At 34.3% G+C, this 18,023-nt stretch overlaps 1 protein-coding gene across 1 annotated transcript; it reads right to left on the bottom strand.

The window, feature by feature from the left end:
• Positions 1 to 12,339: 12,339 nt before the first annotated feature.
• LOC120087126 (beta-amyrin 11-oxidase-like) lies at positions 12,340 to 17,586 on the bottom strand. The gene is made up of 8 exons (XM_039044017.1): positions 17,485 to 17,586; positions 16,277 to 16,754; positions 15,427 to 15,693; positions 14,338 to 14,427; positions 13,974 to 14,052; positions 13,721 to 13,827; positions 13,478 to 13,599; positions 12,340 to 12,661 (listed from the first exon to the last, which is right to left on the bottom strand). The coding sequence occupies exons 2-8, from the start codon at positions 16,343 to 16,345 to the stop codon at positions 12,568 to 12,570; spliced, it is 828 nt and encodes a 275-aa protein (XP_038899945.1). The 5' UTR covers positions 16,346 to 16,754; positions 17,485 to 17,586; the 3' UTR covers positions 12,340 to 12,567.
• Between the last annotated feature and the right edge of the window lie 437 nt (positions 17,587 to 18,023).

Below are 18,023 nucleotides of genomic sequence, written 5' to 3'. Positions count from 1 at the left end.
CAATGGGGACGACACCGCCAGAAAAGAGCCTCGGGTATTCTCTGAGTAAGAACCCAAAACGTGGACTTTGATTAATTTAGTAAAGAAATGAGGAAGCATGAATCGTGTAGGCGATAAGCAAGTGAGAAGGAAAAAGGCGCTATCGTATAGCAAAATGCTTATCGTTTAGGAAAAGCTACACAATCGCGTAGGTTTTACTGAATGATCGTTTAGGAAATGGTTTACGATTGTTTAGCAAACTCGGCACACACTATGATCGTTTAGGGAAGCTATCTGATCGTGTAGGAATTAGTGTGTGATCGTTTAGGCACAAGGTGGACGATCGTTTAGGCAGAGAATGACTATCGTATAGGCTCTCGATTTACTTAAGCGATCGTTTAGGTTTCACCAACGCGCTCTCTCTAATCTTTTCGAATGGCTGATTGAATGAACGAGTCAAAATGAAAAAAAATTATTTCTATTTCATCGGTTACAATAACCGACACATTCCCACTAACCCACGTTCGAACGTGATAAATTGGCTTAATTATCATATAATTAACCAATTAGTTGATAATAAATATAATATATTATATTTTTATCCTATAGTTTGATATCACATATCTACTATAGTATTTTTTCCTCTACTTGATATAAATCATATTTATATCTAATTTCCTCCAAAATAATGTATCTCATAAATTTAGCCAACTATATCATATATAATTAACCAGTCCAATTATATTATATATAATCAAACTTTCTCTTGGAAATTTGAACATTTTAAATTAACCCAAACACTTGTCCTCGACTTTATCCAAGCTATCTAGGGGACCTAATAGACCTGTGGCTCGAAGCTCCAACAGTCTGTGAATAGTTGACTAAACACTTTAGCCACGAGATTTACCATCCGTTAACTGTCAGGCATTCCACTAAAGATCAACAGTTGAACTCTTCTTATCACAGATTTATTTCTGTGTCCATCGGATATAACCAATCAGGAGTACGATGAGCCTTCACAGATGCTCATAAGTACAATTGTGCCAAATTACTGTTTTGCCCCTGTAGTTACATCTCACTCCTTAAGTACCACTGATTTCTCTAATGAACAATATAACATAGTCCAACTATGTGTAAACAACTCTCGAGCCAAGAGAAGGTGTGTGGCACCACATCGTTAGAGCCCTGAAATCAGCCTTTGAGGGAACTATTTATCTATTTACCCTTGCCTCGAAAAAGAAGTGAATTCCATCTTGTGTAGATGAGTTCCCAGCTCTTAAATCAGATGAATTCCCAAAATGGTAGGTTTGAATCGGCGACCTGGCCACTAGCACCCATACAAATCAAAAGACCGCCCTCAATGGTAGGAGTTTCCAACTCACTTAGAATTGAGGTTATGTTACTTATGGTCATCCTAGTGAAGTGAAGTCTCTGTCATGAACGATGTTATATAATGAGACGTTAACACTACGTGGTCAGGTCTTATACAAACTCTTTGTATAGGACGCCCTCGCTCGCATGTCCCCAACACGAATGATCAGGATCACATCATCTGTAATAAGTCACAACACTTGTGACCATTCCATAAAATGAGTCGTATTTGTAGCGTTACCAGGATAAGGTTTCCTTCCGATATTCATATACTACAGACCATTTTGTTTATCACTCAAGACATGATCTACTTATATGTCACCACATACATGCTTGAGTCACATACAGATAACCGGGAATTTTATGTTTATTGGTTTGTGATAAAGCAAATAAAAAAAGCAACTGAGCAAAACTACAAGTTGTGAAGTAAATATCATATATTAACAACACAAGCGTTCGTACAAACTGTTTACAAACTACAGGACACGAGACTTTAGGGCATCAACCCCTACAATATAAAGTGCTACATACGATGTGATCTTAATTCCTACATGTTATGACATGAGGAGTGAGGGCGTCCTATGCAATGAGTTTGCATAAGATCAGGACCAAGTAATAAGTCACTCTTACTTTATAACACTATTTACTGTTTAAAGACTGACTATTTCACCTAGATAACCTAGGTAACTCAATCTTTATATTGAGCTAACTATGAACTCCTGTTTATTTGGGATTGCCTTTAGATTTTCATAGTTGAGGGTTGGCTCAACAGCACCACCTCAATAAGACTCCCATTTCAGGGGTAAGATCGGATAGATAGCTGAAGACATAGGGTGCAAGACGGAGTTGACGCCTATCTGATTTAGGGATAGGAGAAAGGTTGTTCTCTCAAGTACTATATCAAGATCTTAAACAAGGGGTCTCACCCTCTCACTGATTTGATAGAGTTTGGTTTAGTGATTGGATCACAAACCAGTTGTTCATTACAAGATTAGTAGAGACTTGAGGAATAAGATGTAATCTCGGGGGTAAAATAGATATTTGACCCAGTCGTTATTATGAACAACCTATGAAGGGTCGACTTGCTGATTATTGTTAAATCATGTGGACATAATATATCTACAGTGAGGGGAGTGCAACTATGGGCTTTAGTGGAGTGAACCATTAGTTAACGAATGGGGATTAATTTGGTCTAATGAGTTTAGCCAATTAATCTCGAATCGTTGGAGCCTATGATCTGTAGGTCCACGAAGTCCCCCTACGATCTCGTAACAGACTAGCTTTAGAATAGCGTGATAAGTTAATTTGAAACGTTCAAATTAGAATTAAGGAAATTAGTAATTATATGAGATATAATTATATGTTTAATTTTAGAATTAAACGGAATAGGAGAATTTATATATTTAAATATGATTTAAATATATAAAGATGGATATGTGTTAAAATTAATTTAATATTTGATATTAAATTAATTAAGTTTTATTTAATAATTAATTTATGAAATTAATTAATTTTTTCATTTTTTAAAATCAAAATAGATTTTATAAAATCAAATTCTGATTTTTAGATAAAATTGAAAAGGAAAAGGAAACAAAACATTTAATTGGAAAATGAAGATTTTCCATTATCCATCTTTGAACTAGCTCACACATTTTGCAATATCTTGCCCTTGTCTTCTTCAAGCATGAGCTGCAACTCATGCAACTCTTCTCTTTTCATGTTGATCTGCAATATAGTGAGGAGATAGGAGTGAAAATCGGACATGCAATCAATAGAGAATTTTAGAGAAAATTCGGCTTGAAGAAATGGTTCTTCAACAAGGTTGCTACAATGAGCTTTTCTCCTTCTATCATTGATTCAAGCTTGTTTTGAGTCCCACAACTCAATCTAGAGCACCAAGAGAATAGTGGGGAATATCTTGAGCTGGTTTACAACAAGATTTGAAGAAGATTGCAACTGGTGAAGGAGCTTTGAAGAAGTTCTACAAGAGGTATGTCTTGAAACTCACTTTTTTTCTACAAAAGCATACTTTATTTTTTGCCAAAATTAGTGAATTTGAGTGCTTAGATGACCTTGTACTTTCGCTGCTATTGATACAATCCTACATAAACTAAAGTGGGGAAAAAACGAACTGAGGCTTTATAATTCTATTCCAGGTTCGCTTGTGCTTAAAATATGTAGCTTGGAACTAGTTCATGCATGAAAAGATTTGAAATGAAATTCCAATTTTGTTTTGAATTGATTTAACACTTTTGGATACCTTAATTGATTATGAGCATGATTTTGGTTGACTGTTAAGGCTGGAGTAGTGAACTTGATAACTTAGCAAGCTGATTGTTGTGGGATTGTATATTCTAGTGAACTTGATAACTTAGCAAGCTGATTGTTGTGGGATTGTATATTCTACATTGCTCGAGGATGATCAATGATTAAGTTAGGGTGTTTGATAGCACCAAAAATGTGTTATCTTCCTCTTCTTATTTCGGGTTGTTAGTCTATTTAATGAGATGAATTGATTATTTTGTAGGTCTAATGTGTCTAAGAGCTAGAACGAGATGATGGGTGCAAAAAGGTGCTAAAACGGCCGAAATTGGAGCTTAAATGCACCAAATTATAAAGAAGACAAAAAAATTACGAATCTGGCATGGAGGACTACCGAGCAGTAGCACAACGACACCGTCTACGGTGTATATTCCAGACAGTTTGGATTTTTTAAAAGTGGGGAATTGTCACTGTGCTATTCTGTGGTGCCGTGGGGCTGCCAAGTTATGCACATACACAGTGCAAGAGCATCGCGACATGCAAAGAAACACCCCTTTGTGCCGTGCGGCAAGGGTGGCGCAGCGTTGTGCATCTTTTATAAATGAAAATTTGCCCAATTTGATGAGAGATCACACCATCTATCTTCTTCCATACTATTTTCTTCTTATCTCCACTGTGAACATTGGTTTTTGGCCATTTTTTTCATCTTTGAGCTTGATTCATGTGTTTTGAGCATGATTAGCGGTTAAGGTAACTCTTCTAACTCGGGTTTGATAGTTTCCCCTTTCTTAGATTATTTGCAAGACTTGTTTTTCATCAAATATTGTTCAAAATCATTTTCTTATGGGTTTTAATCTAAATCCATTGATTATGATTAGCTATTTATTGTTATTGAGTGATAACGAAAACTTGATTGTTCATTTTCCAAGCTTTAGATTTATTATTGATTAAGAAAATAAATCAATTAGAAGCAAAGGAGTTAGTTTAACTTCCTCGTTGTGAGTCGACCAACAATGAGTGTTGCTTTAATCAACCTTGACTTAAAATTGTTTTGAATGAGTTTATTACATGGTGGAAATTAATTTATTCATCTGTTTAATATCTAAAGTTTAATGTGATTAGACCATTTAGTTTAGTACAAATTCATCTAATTCAATTGGGCTAATTAGGGAATTAGGACAATTGATTAGGATTTTAATCAATTTGGCTAGCTTAAGCAAAGCATGTTTGATCTAGAGTTCGATGAACAATTAATCTAATTGAGGAAACATAACATGAACCCCGAGCTACATCTTTCTATTGTTGAATTTCAAAAAGTCTCTCTCTCTCTCTCTTCCTTATTTATTTTTAATTTCATGCAAATTTATTTTCAATTGCAAAAATTCCAAAAAACCAACCAACCCCCCTTTGGTTACAATACTATAAGCTTTCGAGTTAAGAAATCATTATGGCTCCCTATGGATTCAACTCTGTACTTTCACTTTACTACCTATTGTAGAGTAAGACATGAGAAAATTGTTTGGTTGGGGCCATAGGGTCTTAACGATGCCCTATCGAAGCTTCCCATCAAGCACTGCGACGGTTTCACTTGGCAGCTATAGATTAACCCCGAATGGCCCAAAATGCTTCTGAATGCATGAATTACTTAAGATCCTACAAATATAATCATATAAATATATTAAACTTTATAAATAAGCGAGATTAGAGGCACTAAGATTGCATATTTTAGATGCTATCAATACACCTAACCTAAACTTTGCTCGTCCTTGAGCAAGGTAAAATAAAAAAGAATTATTTGCTACAAATGAGTGACTCTATTTTCAAAGAAAAAGATATCACGATATTCACCAAGATAGAATCACTTGCATGCACACAATCAATGACAAATTTAAAACTAGTTATTTATCTCTGATGTGTGTGTTCTCAGCTGTCCTACCTAGGTCTTTACAAGTATGGGAAGGTTTTATTTTGACTATGGTGTCTGAAAACAAGGTCTCGGATATCCTAAACTTGCATTCTTTTACACTAGAGGCACTAGCTTTCACACTTCTATTGTAGGAAACCGTACCCACTCTATGTTCATGGGTTTCCTAATTGATCACAACAAAAAGGCCATTCTTTTTACCCCTAGTCATGCATACATATTATAAGTTTATTTTTTTTCTTCTTTCTTTTGAAATTCATCTTAGCACAACTTTTTTAGCAGGTTTTGTCACACTCTGTCCTAGACCACCTTCTCAGTCTAGGAAAGGGTGTGACTACAACAGTTATTAACCCTTTGGTTGACACTTACTGCCTAATAACTCTTGCGGAAATAACTCTGATATCAATGAACGAATTCAACAACTAACTGATTAAGTAGACCTATTTTATTTTACAATAATATAACATTTATACAACTCAAAGGCTTAACAATAAAGTTTACAAAAACAATCATAAAACCCTCTAGAAGTGTAACTGTGGCACATGATAGACCTTGACCTTAGCAGCACCCTGGAACTCCTTACCTTTCGCTACCTGGAAAAAAGAAAGACATTTGGAAAATATGAGCTATAAAGCCCAGTAAGTGACTTGAAAACTGATTTTTATCAGAAGAACTACCCCACACTTGGGTACTTTTGCTCAGATACTTTCTCAATTGTGTCATTCAGTATTGAGCTACTCGGATACCTTCTCAAATGTCCTCCAATATTGAGTTTTAAGTAAAACTAGTCATAAAATAACTTTCTTTAATAAAACTTAGAAAACATGTCTTTATTTGAAAGATCTTTCTTTAGAACATGGTTTCTTAAAACATTGAAAACATTTTAGTCACTCACCTTGATTGTTTAGTAACCTTTCTTTCTAGAAGTTCCTTTGTCACCTCGAGCTCCCCTTTGAACTCTAAAATCCAGATTCAACTATCAGCTTAGATTACTCATAGTTCCAGACCTTAGTTTAAGATTATTTCTTCTACAAACATGTTCTAAAATTTCTCAGAAAGCTTACCATAAAATCTTAGCTCATAACACCTCGTGGTTTGGCCGAAATCATCAAATTGTTAAGACTGGCCCAGCTTACCCGACAGCCTGACCCTTCTGTCTTTTCCTCATTCTCCAGCCTGATTCCTTGGAAATTTTTCTCTGGAAGCCCCACATGAAAACTAGACTTCCAGAGCTTTCAGGTGGCTTTGAAATCACTCCAAACGTACGAGTATTCTGGGAGAACTCCTCGTTCCAAGTTGATGCTACTTCCTGTCTTTTCTGCCCGACAGCATTTCCCCTCTTAGAACCTCTTGACCAACATATGGTCTTGCTATCAACGCATGGTTTCCTCCCCATACACTCTTCTTTATGTCCTTTGAAGAGAATTTGAGTTTTCATCTGAAGTCCTTGGCTCTATTTATAGGCATCCAAGATTGCTCCACGGCCTACACCTCTTACTTGGCCGCATGACCAAGTGTCTCTTCCTTACACCATCAATGCAATCTTACATCAGCACAACCCAATGTGTCTTCTTCTCCTTTCACCAATGCATGGCCCTTATATTTGTATGTCTTCTTATGCTGCCACCTCTTTTACTTAAGGCTTAAGAATTCTTTCTAACAAACATATGTCCAGATGATATCCTCCATGAGTTCATCCTTCATATTCATCCACAAACTCTTGGATGTTCAACGCATATTAGGCTATCAATGCATAGTAGGCCATCAACACATAGTCTATATCCACAAATAACAATCTAACTCACTTAGTCACTGCAAGTCTTAACCATCACAAGAGCCAACCACCACCAACGCATCCATCATCCAATGCATCCAACGCGTCCAACCTAGCTCATCATATGGCTATTGTCCAACGTATCCATCGTGCAAGCCATCTCACTACCATCGCATTCCAACTTAGCCATCACCAGAGTTAACCATCACCAACGCATAGGATGGTCGCTCGTCCTTGACGTACAGCTCGCTCGGCATCAACGCATCGCTCGTTTGGCATCGATGCATGGCGCTTGGCATGGGCGCTAGTCACCAACGCATGGGTGCTCGAAAATGCTTGGCAGTGCTCGATGCATGGGCGCTTGGCTCACTCGGTAGCGCTTGACGCATGGGCGCTCGCTGCATAGGCTGGCCGCTCGACGTATGGCAAGGGGCGCTCGGCGCATGGCATTGACACATAGGCTACCTTCCAACGCATGCCTTCACTTCAGCCGCATCCTACCACCAACAATCTTCCCAACGCATCAACACAACCTCTTCCAATGCATTGGTCCCTTCCAACGCATCACACACAACATTCTATACTTAGCCAAATTTCCAAATTTTTCCCTTTGCCCAAGTAATGTTTCCAAGATCTTATGGCCAATGCATAGCAATGCCTAGTCCAACACTTAGTCAATTTTTATCAATTAAAGTTTAACTAAAAGCTACTCAAGGAAAATTTATTCAACACTTAAAAATTTCCTTCTCTTCAACATAGGATTTAACTTTCTCCTAGTTAATCCCTTAATCACCTGCTTAAGTAGGAAAAATGGAAATCCTGGTTTCACAGGTTCTTTTCTTATTATTCCTCCTTTTTTAGTAGGAAAATATTACTTTTTTCATCAAGCAAAAAAGACTATTTTCCAACTTGTGAGGCCTTTCTGAGTGACAATAAGATTATAGGCAAAACAATTCAATCCTAAGCATTAAAGACCAAAGCCAAAATAACTATTCTATAATATTCAAGAGAATCAAGAAAAAAATTATTTTTTGCCTAAAATCATGCATACATGTTCATGTATCCTAAATAATATGAATGCAAATTATCTAAAGCCTTTCATAGATAGTCATCATCACAATACGTGTAGTAGAATCATCACATAATTAGCTCAACCCCAAAGTCTGATCTCAAGTGCTCAAGGACTTACCAATCATGCATTCCAACCACCCTTAACCTGAAGCTATATATTATCCCTTTTGTATTTAATCTAAGCTCAACAAAAATAAAAAGATAAGAGAACAGAAAACCCTGCTGATCGCAGTTTTATGCTTGGGTCTTTAAAGTGTGGTGAAAGGGCTTGCAATCTCAAATGATGCTCTTCATTTAAGGGTATCTACAAAACAAGAAGTTAAAGTAGAAAGCAACAAAAGAAAGTAGTAAAATTTTCACCTGGCTCATTCTAGGAAGAGTAAATTTTTAATGTTGGTTGTTCGACGTGACCTATTCCCTATCAAGGAACAAAGAATTATTGTATTTATCTGGTCCCCTTTTAGATGAGTCGATGTAGCCTAGTGAGGCTATAAGCCTTCCTCTTTCACTACAAATTCCAATAGGCATTAAAACACAACAACACCAAAAATATGTTATCTCGCTCTGCTTAATTTAAGGTAATTTCTTTATTTTATGTGTTTGTTTCCTGGTATTATAGGTTTTACGCATAAAAGAGGTAGAATCAAGTGTTAAGATTGAAATAGAGCTAAAACAAATAAAATTTAACCTCAAATGCATCAATCGTGAAAGAAAGAGTTAAAATTATGAAAATGCCTCTAGATGCTTGGCGTTGCAAATTCTTGAGAGTGATGATACATAGAGCATCAGGGCACTCTGGAACCTAATGGAGTAGACATAACCGAGATCGCTGTAGTGCTACCTTGACTATCACACCCCCTTCTAGATTACATTTTTAACCTGAAAAAGGATGTGAAGACAGCAAATGTCAAACCTCTTATGACATATACTTCCCACATGATACAAGTTTAACCTTTACACTTGCTCATCCTAATAGACAATTATATAGTTCATTCAATTATAAACCCTTCCATAGATGCTAACCAGCAAGAACATCTTAATATGAAATAGTAACTTATGACTATACAAACTGTTGGGATTTATTCCCCAAACCTCGTAGATAGTGAATGTAATTAAATGACCATCATTAATAAATAGTTATTAATGTTTTTATCAATAAATGTTATTGATATTTTATTTAATTTTGTCTCATTAACCCTAAAAGCTAATAAACTAACATCCTAGGCTATCTTATGAGTCTTGAACTGTATGTAGAGACATATAGGGTCTATAGTATAGGGATAAGGTTAGGTACCTTATCCTGGTAACACTATGAATATGACCCACTTTGTATTTGATACAAATGCAATGATCTAACGCGTTCGTGTAGGAGACATGTGAGTGGGGGTATCCTGTGCATGAGCTTGCATAAGATCGGACCGCGAAATAGTAACCACTAGATGTAACTCCATTGACTAGTTAGGTTTCTATTTCAATAAAATGACCTAGGCAAGTTAGTCTTACTCTTGAATATATTATGAACTCCTGTTCACGTGAGATTGTCCTTTTATATAGGTGAGAGTGGCCAGTTTGCAAACTCAATATGCCTACCATTTTCGTGGTCTGGTCTTATGTATTGTTCTGTTTAATCTTTCAGCTACTCCATTTTGTTGAGGTGTATACCTCACTGTTCTATGCCTCACAATGTCATTCTCCTACAAAAAAAGTTGAATTCCTCTCCACAAAACACTAAACCATTTTCAGTTCTTAAGTGTTTAATATGTTTAGAGGTTTGCTTTTCAATCAAGGTCTTCCATTTCTTGAATCTACTAAACACTTCATCTTTGATTTTTATAAAGTAAACCCAACTCTTCCATGAGTAATCATCCAGAAATGAAAGAAAGTACCTTGCTTCACTTAGAGATGGAGAGTGAGCTAGCCCCCATAATTCTTAATGCGCATATTCAAGTATCTTTTTGGAGGTGTATTGTACTTTGGGGAAGCCTTGCCTTGTTGCCTTGCCTAGAATGCAATGTTCACTAAATTTTAAGCCATCTCCAATATTCTTAGGAAGAATCCCCTATTTTGAGAGTACTTGCAGCCCTCTCACACTGATATGAGATAGCCTTTTGTGCCATAGCTCATCTTCTGTGGGTTCTTCATTAGTTGCAATCAAGGCCGAATATGCCATTTGCACATCTTTAATGACATACAAGCTATTCACTTTGGTTGCCACCAATACTACTTTTAGGTCTTTAATAATTTCAAAAGTACCTCCAACTCCTCTGTATTCACGGCCAATGGACTCAAACATCCCCAATGATAGTAGATTTCTCTTCAATGTAGAAACATGCCTCACATTCCTAATCAACTTCACTGAACCATCTTGCATCTTCAAGGATACATACCCTATTCCAACAGCTCTGCAGGTATTATTATTTCCCATGTAGATCAGCCCTCCATCCCACTTCTTGTAGGTACAAAACCACCCTTTAGAGTGTCATGGACTGAACAACTAGAATCTATCACCTAGTCTTGAGTCTCCATAGAATTCTGCTCTTCACACTCTTCAGTTGCAGCCAAGGCATCTGAATACACAAGGGAATTCTCCCCACAGCAGCCTCTGTCTGTTTTCCCATTTTTTCTGTTGGTTCAACTTCCTCTTCAAGACATAACAATCTTTCTTCATGTGTCCCATTTTGTGGTAAAAAAAATAACACTTGATCTTGGACTTGTCACCACCATTCTGCTTCCCCTTCTTACTGTTCTTTGTTTTCTTCTTTGAAAACAAGCCTTCTCTTCCTTGTTGATCTTTCTTGCTCATTTGTAACTCTAGTTCTCTGACTCTTATTGCTGAAATGATTGCTTCTGTTGTGATTCTTTCTCTTCCGTACTTCATGGTTGTCTTGTCATCTTTGAATGATTATGGTAGAGAGTTAAGCAATATGAAAGCCTCATTTTCTTCCCCACTATTGTCTTCTATTGATGTGAATTCTGAAGACAATCTCTTGAACTCGTTCAAATTATCAGTGAGGGACGTTGCAACATCCATCTTGTATGTAAAAAATATTTTCCTGCTTTGTTAGGTAGGTCATTGTTGAGATAAATCTCCTTTACTTTGTTCCAAAGGGCATAAGCAGTAAGCTGGTCAACAATCTGTCTTAAAACCCTATCTATGATATTCAAGACAATGGTTCCATAAGCATTTACCACAACTGTCTCTTTTTTGCATCGATGAGTGTTTCAGGGTATTTTGTAGGGTTTGTAATGGCCAGTAGTGCCTTCTGCTATCCCAATACTACTTTAATCTTCGCTTTCCATAGTTCAAAGTCTGTCTTTCCATCAAACTTCTCGATTTCATATCTGGTTGTATTCATTCTTGAACTTCAAGATTGACTTATCTGAATAGAAGTATGCAAGAATTAAAATTTTGGATCTGTCTTGAATTGTTCATTAAGCTTTGATACTTTTTGTTGTCCCAGATTACTATGATCAACTTGTTTGCAATCGCAAACTACTCAGAATTAACGGTCAAATATACATCAAGACTCGGGGGAGAATGTATGCTTAAGGCTTCATAACTCTTTAATTGTTTACTTGATAGCAGCTCAATCGTGTAGACGAAGCTCCAAAGAACTAGACGATAGTTCAATTATGTAAATGATAGAATGAAGCACTAGACGATCGTGTAGACAACAGTTGATTATAGTTAAAACGATCGTATAGACGATAGCTGAAGAGCTAGACGATCATATAGACGATGCGATGCGGAGCTAAACGACCGTGTATTGTACACGATGCAATAGGAACTAAGTGCTCGGGTAAACGATACTTAAGTAAATGCTAAACGATCGTAGAGTAAGAAAGAAAGAACACAAGAGTTTAAGTGGTTCTGCCAAAGGCCTACGTCCACTGTGAAAATTGAGAGGGTCTCTTTTATTACTTATTCTTCAAAGTTATTATAGAATGAATGTTTTGCTCTCTCTCTGATGCTATTCTCACATTCATTTCCTTTTTATACACATGTGCTCATGGTCAAGGAAGAAGCTCTGGTGGTTACAACAACATAACAGAAAGAAGACATTTTCTTGTCTTCGGTTCTTTCTGTAACACTTATATATTTTTTCATCATATTATATGATAATTATTGTTATTGATACTCAAACGACTACTATACAATATAACCATGTTTCTTGGTGGGCATGAGCTATGGGAGCTCTGTAATTTTGCAAAGGCAGTTGTTTATAGGCTTCGAAGTCGGGATATGAGTGAGTTTACAATTTGGATTTACTCGTTCCATCCTGCAACATATAAAACACGAGTCAAGCTAATATATATACATATATAAATATGGATTTCGTAGGGGTGTATTTGAAATACATTTTTAAGTATTTAATTTAAAAATATTTAAGTCATTTTAGAAAAAATGGAGTATTTGACAATCACTCAAAACAGTTTTTAAAGTGTATTATATATATATATATATTTATAAAAAATGTTTAGATAAAAATGGTTTTTTAAAAAACACTTTTTCTCAAGTCAATCCAAAGAGGCCCTTAATTAATAATGAAAGGAGTAACTTATATATTTTATATAAAAACTCTAAAAGATGGTTAAAAGATATTTTGGTGCATCCTCGACGTCGCTTGCATCCCACCAAATTGTTCTAACATAATTTGACATGTGACAAATTCTTTTTAGGAGATTTTGAAAAATATAAAAATAAGAGAAACTATTTACACAAAATAGAAAAATTTAATTTTCTTTGATAGAGACTAATAGATGGTGATAGAAGTCTATCAATGATAGAAATTGATAGAAGTCTATCATTGATACCATGTGATAGACGTTAATATAAGTCTATCAGTATTTTTTTTTTTTAATAATTATGCAAAGAAGAAATTGAATCTCTAATTTTGAAATTGTCAGTTTAAGTTTTATTTCAGTTAAGCTATGCTCATTTTGATGAATCTAACTTGTTTATCTAATATGTAAATATAAATATATGTGCATAAACATGTATTATAGTCCGTATTAGATGACTTTGATTTTTTTTTCCGTAAAAATTATAAAAATGAGAACGAAAAACTAAAAATCAAAGGAAAGAAAGAACTGACTTGTAGTGAAGAAGAAAATGGTGAAGTAAAATGGCAGTTTCAATCTTCAAAAGTTCATTTCCAGGACAATATAGTTTTCCCATTCCAAAGGGAGTGAATGCTCCTGCTTTTGGTATATAATTCTGCACATAACAATTTACACTTTATAATTCAAATTTTCATATGAATTATTTCTTAAATTTTAAATAAATAAATTCATGTTGAATATTTATTTGAAGCAATAGATTGGATCATGAAACATACTTCCCATCGCGAAGGATCAAATTTTTGTGGATGTTTATATATTTGAGGATCCATATGAACAACTCTATGCCATATTGGTATGCTCCATCCTTTTGGTATAATGAACCCTAAAATTAATTAGAAAGAAAAAAAGCAATAATTAGAAGAGGCTCTAAAGTATATTATTGGCAAATTCAAGATTTATTCCATACATACAAACACGTGCTATCACACGTGCGAAATAAGAAATGGAGATGTAGAAAATCTCACTGACCATTGATATTTACGTTAGCTTTAGCCTCACGAAAGGTTTGAGATATAAGGGTTGTTCTTCTCAACGTGTCGTTTATTACCTAAAATAGAACGAGTGGAAGATTGAATCATCGACTTTTAAAATAACGATTATTAGTATCGTATCACTTAATCTATGCCCATATCGACAAATACTACAATTAACGTACATCTTTACTTCATTATTACTTCCCACATGGGCGACCACAATTCTTTTTTTCTCGATGGAGAACACGTAGAGTGATTAGTATGTGGTATGGAGATCAAACCTTAAACCTCGAAATTGTTGGTATAAGTACATGTCATTGGCGGAAATAATATTTCTTTCAACATAATAAAGAACAAACCTTCATAAGATATGTCATTCGTTTTATTTCAGCCAAATTCAATCCTTTCTGCGTAGATGGCCTTTCTTTTATAATCAACTCTTGTTCTTCCTATAGAACAACCAAAAAACATCTTATTTCAAGAAAGTATGATAGGGATGATAACTATTTGATATTTTACTTTTGATTTTTGAAAAGTAAACTTATAAATACTACTTATTGATGTACTAAGAAAACATGGGATTTTTTCCCAATGCATATTTTTTCTTTAAACAAATTTCTTTGTTTAACACTATTTTATTTCTTTTTATATTTAGAAATAATTCAATGTAATCATATACCAATAAATGTCCCATCAACTAACAGTTACAAATATAATAACAAAGTTTTATTCTATATAGCACAATGCAAAAAAGTTTATAATTATATAAAAATTTAGATCCAACTGTTGAAGTTCATCACTGATAGACTATATCGCTCATAGGGATCTATCAACAATAGAGTTTATCACTGATAGGTTTTTTATATTTATAATTCGTTAATTACATGTTGCTATACACTTAATTATAATCCTAAAAATACTATCAACCTCGTAGTCTGAGATTTATAGTGTTCATACTATCAACTTGTGGACTGAGATTCGATTCCCCCATCCCACACTTTAATCATAATACTTTTGAAAAAAAAAAAATCCTAAAAATGCTACCTAATACAATTTCCCTTAACAAAATTTATATTTTACATTTAAGTATAAACTAAAGTTTTTTTTAAAATTAGTAGAAAGGGCTTTATTACTCATAAAACTGGTGATATCATTATTAGTAGTATAAATGGGCTTTATTATATTATTAAGTAGTAATAGTAATAATGATTTTTCTTAAAAGAAAAAAAAATAGTAATAGTGATTAAAAGAGTGGCAAAGACAACATTGACTTAGGTTTGATTTTAAAAATCGAGTTTAAAAATATAAATTCAAATTTTGAAAGGAATAACAAGTTAGTAGCATATTTCGAAGTGATTTGAAAGATAAAAGTAATTTATTTAATTTTTAATCCTATATTCTTACATAATTATTTAATACATAGTCTCCAAAAATGTTGAGAAATATACCTTTGCCATTTGAAAAACATGAGGGTGGTCCGAAATGTGGATAAGAACCCACATAGCAGCATGACCTGCAGTATGATTACCACCATGAAACACACAAATTAGCATATCTGTAATTGCATTGTTACTTAACAACTTTGCTCCATTCTCATCAGTAGCCTCAATCATTGCCTCCATTTGACATAGCTCTTCTCTTCCTTCATTTCTTTCCAATGCTCTTCTCTTCTCTTCTATCATTTTATTGAGCATCTTCTCTACCTCTTTCAATGCCTGAGTAAATAGTTTCAAATAATAATAATTATTAAGAGTGTTTCAAAATTTCAACTAAGATCTTTTTAATTAGTACATAAATTCTTTAATTTATTATAATAAAGGTTTTATTAGAACTCAAAAATAGAAAAAAAAAAATTAATGTTGATGTCGAAGTAAATTACCGATAGAAATATCGATAACATGTCAATATTGATGGATATTTATGGAAGAGTTATTTACTAGATGAAATTTTCTAGAATCAAAATTATTAGAAGGTTGTCTAATTGTTGTTGTTTGCAAGATGAATTAAAACATTAATTGAACCAAGAGTTCTAACAGGTGGAAAAACCAATCTTGATTGTGGAGAAAATAACATTGTAGAGGTTTGAACATAGGATCTCTTGGTCCACTCTTATATCATGTTAAATTACTGATCGATGGATTAAAGTAAATATAATATTATATCATCTAATAAAACAATCATCCAAAATATAATTAAATACAACTTAGAAACTTAGTATTTGGAATATTGCATATTTAAATTATTAAGTCAGAGACATCTAGTATCGGGAAAAAAAGGAAAGAAATTAAGGTTGTGTACCTTGAGTGCTGTGTGGAAAGCAAATCCAGGCAGATCAAAGGGGAAAATAGAGAGGAGTGCAAGAGCCATATGTATGAACAATCTCTCGAGCTGTTGTATGGAATGGGCACTTACCTTAGCCCCCAAAAAAATACGTGCAATGAATTTGAAGTAGAGACTTCTAATTTCATTCAACAACTAAATTGGTTGTGTCATGCTACTCCATTCTTCCAAGCATTTCACTACTTCCTTTTCCATATAATCTACATAATTAGATAAGGCCTCACCAGAGATGGGAGCCGCCATGAGCTTATGCACTGATTTGTGATCAGCAATCTTCATGGCACATCCACTCCCTACAAATATTTTCGACCATTTTGGATATTTCGGCACGAAGCATTCCTCGTCTAAGTATATGCGTCGGAGTATTTCTGGATCTGTTACGATGATCGATGCCTGCCCAAACAGATGACTTTTGTACATCCCTATTCTTCCATGTCTGTATCAACATACGTTTGCTTCAAAATTAATATATATATTCATCCATATATCAATGAACGAGATACTTTCTTTTTGCCCATCATATATCGAGAATGACTTCATATTTTAGATATCCTATATGAAATGTTATTAAAATATATAGGAAAAACTTTACATGTTTGATCATGAGGTTTTGGTTAGGTAGCATTTTGATCTATGAATGAGTTTTCATACTCTAAAACTTCTACCATTGATATCTGCATTTGGTAATATTTTTGGTCTCTATGTCGGTTTTTCCGTTAATTACACTAGTGGGAAGTTGATGTGACTTTTATCTTATATTGAAGAATATTTTTAAATTTTTTTAAATAAGTCTTTTAACATTTGGAAAATTACAAAATGATAAGGGGAAGATAAGAAAGGAAAGTAACCCAAAGAAAAAAGTGAAAAGTTTTATTTTTATATCAAAAGAAATATAGTAATGAAAAGAAGATTTATTACTTGTAATTAATCAAATATCTCTTGAGATTTGAAAATATTTCTCTCAAGTCAACGTGAGAGTAGCTCAACTGTCATACTGTTTGTAGTATGGACCTCGAGATTAGAGGTTCGATTTTCTACCCCATACTTTAATTATAATATATTTGCAATATATATATATATATATATATATATATATATATGAATCAAAATGTATAAATGAAAGCATTAATTTTGATAGAGAGATGAAGAAGGAAAAAGAAAGATACTTGAAATAAGATGATTAACGAAAGAATCAGGGTCATGATTTGTCTTAGAAGAATTGGTAAACAACAAGGAAGAGCCGATAAGGGGCCATCCCATATCGCCCGGAGGAAGAGCTCTGTAAACTTCCTTCCCAATTTTAGAAAACTCCATACTTCGTTGAATCTCCTTAGGAACACAAACAAAACCACATAAAGCCCTAAAACACCTCCAACAACAAACCAAATATCATTTATTTCCATGGTGTTTTTCCCTCTACTTTCTAGTTTCTATTCCATCTCCTAAAGCTGCAAGCACCATCGGTATTTATGATGTTAATTAACACCTCTTGAGCCACACTCAAGTGTATTTATGGTGTTAATTAACACCTCTTGAGCAACACTCAAGTGTATTTATGGTGTTAAGCAATGCATTTTTGTAGGGCAAGCTACAGGAAATTTCTTTTTGTTTTTCTTGATTCTTTAACATTCTTTGATTTCTTGATCGAGAGTATAGAGTTTATATTTCATTAAAAATTATTTAAAAAAAATTAACCACTTAGTGT

This window comes from Benincasa hispida, chromosome 9, assembly GCF_009727055.1.
Source record: "Benincasa hispida cultivar B227 chromosome 9, ASM972705v1, whole genome shotgun sequence".
Classification (NCBI taxonomy): Eukaryota; Viridiplantae; Streptophyta; class Magnoliopsida; order Cucurbitales; family Cucurbitaceae; genus Benincasa; species Benincasa hispida.
Note: the sequence above shows the minus strand (reverse complement) of the source record. Positions and strands in the feature narration are given on the sequence as shown.